Below are 5,606 nucleotides of genomic sequence, written 5' to 3' on the forward strand. Positions count from 1 at the left end.
TTACAAAAAACCTTCAAATTATTGCCTTCAAAATAATTTTCAAATGTCTTCTCTCATCCAAAAATGCGAATTATTTTAATCATTTGTGTGATAAAAAATGAAAAAAATTATGGACATTTATATGACTCCACAAATGAAAAAAAAAACAAAAAATGCGTAGGCCAGAGTTCGAATGAAAGCCGACATTTAAAAATTCTTGGGTTCCCTCGAACATGGCCGTTACAAAAATGTGCATGCCAAAATCGAGCTCATTGGTTCGAGCGAATGTGGGTTCGCTTGAACTGGTGTTCATTCGAACCTTCAAATTAAAGGTTTCTCCCAAAAAAATTCAGAGTTCTGAAGAATTAATGACTTCAGAGCTCTGGTTGAAAGCACGAATGAAATAATCTTGATAACCCAAAAATAGTAGATGGTAGTACTCGAAGCAAGCTTTCCAACGAGTATAATTTTGTTATATTTTGAATTTATTATGTTCTTGTTTTTTTAATTTTATGGAAAAGTGGTTTTTCACCGAACATGAACTTCTCTGTTCAACGCATTGGGAAAAATAAGAAACTAATTCAAAAAAATTCTGAAAAATATCTGTGCCTCTGGTATTGATGTCTTCTTTCTAACAAAAAAAATAAAATTGAATTTCGATTTATATAGGACAAGTTATGTGTTCAAACATAAACCTATGTTTGAATTATGACTAGTCGGAGTTCAAAACTTTATAAAATGAAAAATATTGAACATATCACTATAAAACCAAATGCAAGCCCTGGATATTGATGTTACAAACCAAAATTTGAAATAATTGAGTTTTTATCATTTATAGAAAAATAGTTATGCGTTTCGGGAGGCACATCACTCTTAAAAAATTTGAAAAAAATGTATATAGAATCTACAAACAAAATGCTAGAAATCACTAATTTACATCATCTTCAAATTTTTAATAGTTTAAAAGTTATAGTTCTTGGAAGTTGAAGATTATTTTAAAAATGTACATCTCAGTGTCAAAAGTGGCAAAAAAGTGGGAACCATTATTGTGAGTTCACCCTGAGGCGGTATTAATATTTATGAAATTCGTAAAAAAATATAATGTACGTGTTTTATTGTTGCTTCTACATTCTTCTTACATTTGCTTAAAGATTTGATGAAGGTTTTCAAGTATACCCCTTGATTTTTCTTCCAGCTGCTTGCTATTATGTCCGAGGTCCTATGATGTTGGAGGAGACATGAAATATTGTTTAGTCAAAGGCAATAAGGTGCTTTAGTGTCGGTAAAAGCATAAGTTTTTATTAGACAAGTGAAAAATATCAGATGATTGTATTTTCCGTTTGTATGTTGAAACCCTAATACTCTACCCTATTTTGTGGCTTGCATTCATTTTGAACAATTCTTATATTACTTTCAAGATATATTAGCAAAGTTTAAGAAATCATGAGTCTAGCCTATCTGTTAATTAAAAAATTAACATTTTTCTTTTGGGTTGCCATTGTCTCTTTGATTGTTAAGAAGAGTCTCATCTATTATGTTTAATGATATCCTTTGTGTTGTCAAAACAACCACAAAATTATTTCATATATAGATTGTCATAAACTTTCTATATGTTGTTCTACATTTGAATATTTCAGAAGTTCTTAATAGACTTTGTTATTATGTTTTTGAAAATTCATCATTTTTTTCTTATTTTTTCCCTGTTTTTCAAGTGATAAAAAGTTCCATGACAAAGAAAGAGAATCCATGTTCTAAGTAATTCTAAAGCTAGAGTTGCATTGTGTTGCAGATGTATCTTGTTAAATTCAATATACCTTTATACACCTACAAAACCTTAGTAATAATGTTTTTTTTTTTTCAGATATTTTGCTGAGTTTTTTTATTCAGTTTACAAATAAATACCCCACCACACCACTTCCTGCTCTCCCACCTTCTTGAATTTCTTTATTTTTCTACAGGTCTATATCCTCGAGTATTGCAAAATAAAAGCTAAACCAATAATGAAATAATACAAAGTGATAAATGTGGATTAAAATGAAAAAATGTTCTTTAGTCTCTTTTCCCAGTTCACTCGAAACCATAATATCCCGATCTAGTTCATTCCCGATCTAGTTTGCAATCCAATCCATTGTGGGTGTGAGCATGGCACATGATTTTGGGGCTAGATTAATGAAATTAAATGCATGTTTAGTATCTAAGCTAAAAACTTGTTGGTGGTGTCAATGAAACCCACAAGAAGCTGGCCTTCCAGTAAAACAAGAACTTCAGTGGCTCTTGGGTGCGTGTGAGGAGGATTTATTCCACCCACTGCGTAATCGATACGGACCAACGATATTCCGAAGGCATTGGATCCTAACATCAACTCAGAGGACGATTGAAGCGTAAAGCTTTCCCAACCTCGGGAAGGGTTTGGGTGTTAGAGATGATATACTCAAATGACTTGGGCTATCCAAGGAACATAAATTATATGTCATGTATGTTTGTAATATAATGCCAATGCAAACAGGAGACCATGGTTGAAAATATTTCCAAACCTTTTAGAAAAAAAAGGCAAGGCCATGACTGTGTGTGTGTTCACAAAGATAATTGGAGAAGCATTTTGGAATGTTGGGCACCTTGATGATGGATTTGTATACAAGCGCTTCTTTACCAATTACATCTAGGTCATGAGGACCATAACTTAGGGCTCCTCATATGGGAATAGATTGATTACAGATCCAAACAGGATAGTGGTACTAGCCATGCCTGATGCTATACCCATAGAGCCTACAAATAGATTTATTGGAGGCATATTTCATGTTGAAGCTCTTAATAGGAAGCAAAGAATATTTTGATCTCTCCAATTTTATAGGAAAGTGAAGTAAAGGGTTTCATTGTTGGCCTGTGGCTAGTTCATTGGAAAATATGGGGATTTTTTTCTCCTTTGCAAATTGAAAGACTATATGAATGTGTAGAGGGTCTGATGTAATGTAGGAATTGTAATTGGGAGCTACCTCTTTGGTAGTATTTCTCTACGAGAGAACTATTAATTAATATCGAAATAGATACTTACAAAATCTTAATGGAATTATAAATTGTATTACGAGCAAAATCTTGGTATTTGATAAAATAAAAAGATTTAAAAGAGAATAATTAACTATTATTTACAAATTTAAAATGAAAATCATCTAATAGGATTAATCATAACATTGTCATAGTTAAGGGACAAGAATACTAAAGTACCTCTAGTCAATTAATTCCAATACATATACAATTCTATACAAGAAAAAGGCCATGGTTGAACCATGTTAAAGGGGCAAAATTGATAAGACTAAGCATGTGGTAAGGATATTATATGTAGCCCAATCATTCTGCTACTGTTTATACTAGAAAATCTAGGTTTTGACATTAGGTGTGATGGAAATCATATTATGTCAGTTGAATATACACTATATTATATGTTTCTCATTTCTAGGAGCATTTTTCGACATTTTTTAAAGACTTCTTTGATAAAAAATTAGGACGAAAAGATTATTATGAGGTTTTCAAGAGACATTAGCATAATTTTTTTGAATATTATTAATTAAATATTTCACATTAAACATAAGCTTTTAAATTGTGTATAACTATTATAGTAAACATTTATTAAATCACGTTATCTAAGATTTTTTTGAATAATTTATAAAATTCATTGTCGATTAGTTGGACCTGTGTATATTTTAGTATACAAAGATTGAAAGTGCATTGAATAATAATGAATTTTAGTATTATATTCTCTTCTGCATTCTAAAAAATCAAAGATAATTACTCTTACGAAAATATTATTACTAAAATGACGTAAAATGTGATATCTAATTTCAAATGAGTGTATGGGGACCATGAGATAACGAGGAGAGCCATTCAAGCAAAAATTCGTTCAGTTTGATTTTTGAATTTTATTCAATAAGATTATTGTAATACACATAATACAAAATCTTATCATTAAAGAATCATAGTGTAGTAATGCAATGCCTTTACCATTCCAAATGTTTACCTAAGGATACTTGTAAAATGTATAAATAATGTACGATGGTGATGAATGGGAGACATAGCTTTGAAAGGTGAGCACGGATAAAAAGATGAATTGTGATGCATACCTTGAATCCCATCTATTTCATTTGATTTATTCTTTAACATGTTATCAATAAATTATTAATTAGAAATATTAGCATAATTATTAAAGTTTGAAATTTACTCTTGAGTTATATATGTTGAAAATCGATGCTATAAATAATACATCAGCAGAGAAATAACGAGATTAAACAGATTTATTTTATTCAGGAAAAGAAAAAAATGACAAAGATGGTCTTCCCACGTTTTATTTAATAGACCACAGCGAATTCAGGTTGAGAATCTTAGAGGAATTTGGCCCGAATGTAATCGACAAGCTCTTGGGTGATGCAAATTCTTATGCAAATTTCTTCTGAATGAAATCGACAAGCTCTTGGGTGATGCGGAAGGCCTTGGCCAATACGGAATCTGGGAGAGGAGGATCCGCTGCAAACAGAGAGTTGGCGATTGTCTGAGCTCCCGGAAGCTGGCTGCTCAATGCAGCTATGGCCACCGCATTTTCATGCCCCACATTCTGCTGGAAATGCACAAGTGCCTTTGGAAACACAAACACATCTCCCTTCTCCAACGTTTTGCTGAAAAACTTGTTGGTGGTGTCAATGAAACCCACAAGAAGCTGGCCTTCCAGTAAAACAAGAACTTCAGTGGCTCTTGGGTGCGTGTGAGGAGGATTTATTCCACCCACCGCGTAATCGATACGGACCAACGATATTCCGAAGGTGTTGAGGCCTGGTATCTGCATAACATTGGCCATCGTTACATTTGAGCCCACTGCATTGTCGGTGTTCCCTGCCTGCCCAAGTCCCCCGAAGAAGAAGTCCTCTGCCGAAACATCCTTGGGATCTTTGCAAACGAACCCGTTCACCTTAACTGTTTTAATCAATTTGTTAGCAACAAATCATATCACGCCACTCTATCTTAATCAATTTGTTAGCAACTCGCCTAATAAGAAAATCATATAAAAGTTATGTACTCACCCATGCTTTCCTTGTCTGCGACGCAGAAATCTTGCAAGGGATCGGAATCCGCTGCCATGACATTATCACTGTAACAACATATCAATAGGAAAAGTCCCAACGTGAAGTAGATCATGCGGTTACCCATTATAAATAGAGCCACAGAAGAATCAGACAGAAAAGCTCGGGATATGAATGTGTAGTCGAATTGTGTATTACAAGCCCATAACATGTCTATTATATAGCGGGAAAATTAACTACTCTGCGAGGACTAATTCTTGTCGATGTGATCAGTTAATTATCGTATATTTGCAGAGTGAGTACGTAAGTCCTACGACATACAGTTACCCAAACTACCGTAGACGTAGTCTCCTTATACTTTTGATATTGTTGATATTGTCGCAAACTCTTTCGGTAGTGTGGAATCGTTATCACTATATCGGAAAGATCAGCAAATTCTAAGAAAATAATATTAGATTATTCTTAACCGCCAGCGAATTCGCAAAAAAGGATATTATCAATGATGTGAGGGTGAGTGTTACATGTGCAAGAAATGAGATGGAGAGAGTCATGCTAGGTAGT

At 33.3% G+C, this 5,606-nt stretch overlaps 1 protein-coding gene across 1 annotated transcript; it reads right to left on the reverse strand.

Annotated features, from left to right (window-relative positions):
• Positions 1-4,405: 4,405 nt before the first annotated feature.
• LOC131862555 (putative germin-like protein 2-3) lies at positions 4,406-5,256 on the reverse strand. Its single transcript, XM_059215031.1, has 2 exons — positions 5,046-5,256; positions 4,406-4,938 (listed from the first exon to the last, which is right to left on the reverse strand). The coding sequence occupies exons 1-2, from the start codon at positions 5,254-5,256 to the stop codon at positions 4,406-4,408; spliced, it is 744 nt and encodes a 247-aa protein (XP_059071014.1).
• Positions 5,257-5,606: the final 350 nt, after the last annotated feature.

This window comes from Cryptomeria japonica, unplaced genomic scaffold (genome assembly GCF_030272615.1).
Source record: "Cryptomeria japonica unplaced genomic scaffold, Sugi_1.0 HiC_scaffold_46, whole genome shotgun sequence".
Taxonomy (NCBI): Eukaryota; Viridiplantae; Streptophyta; class Pinopsida; order Cupressales; family Cupressaceae; genus Cryptomeria; species Cryptomeria japonica.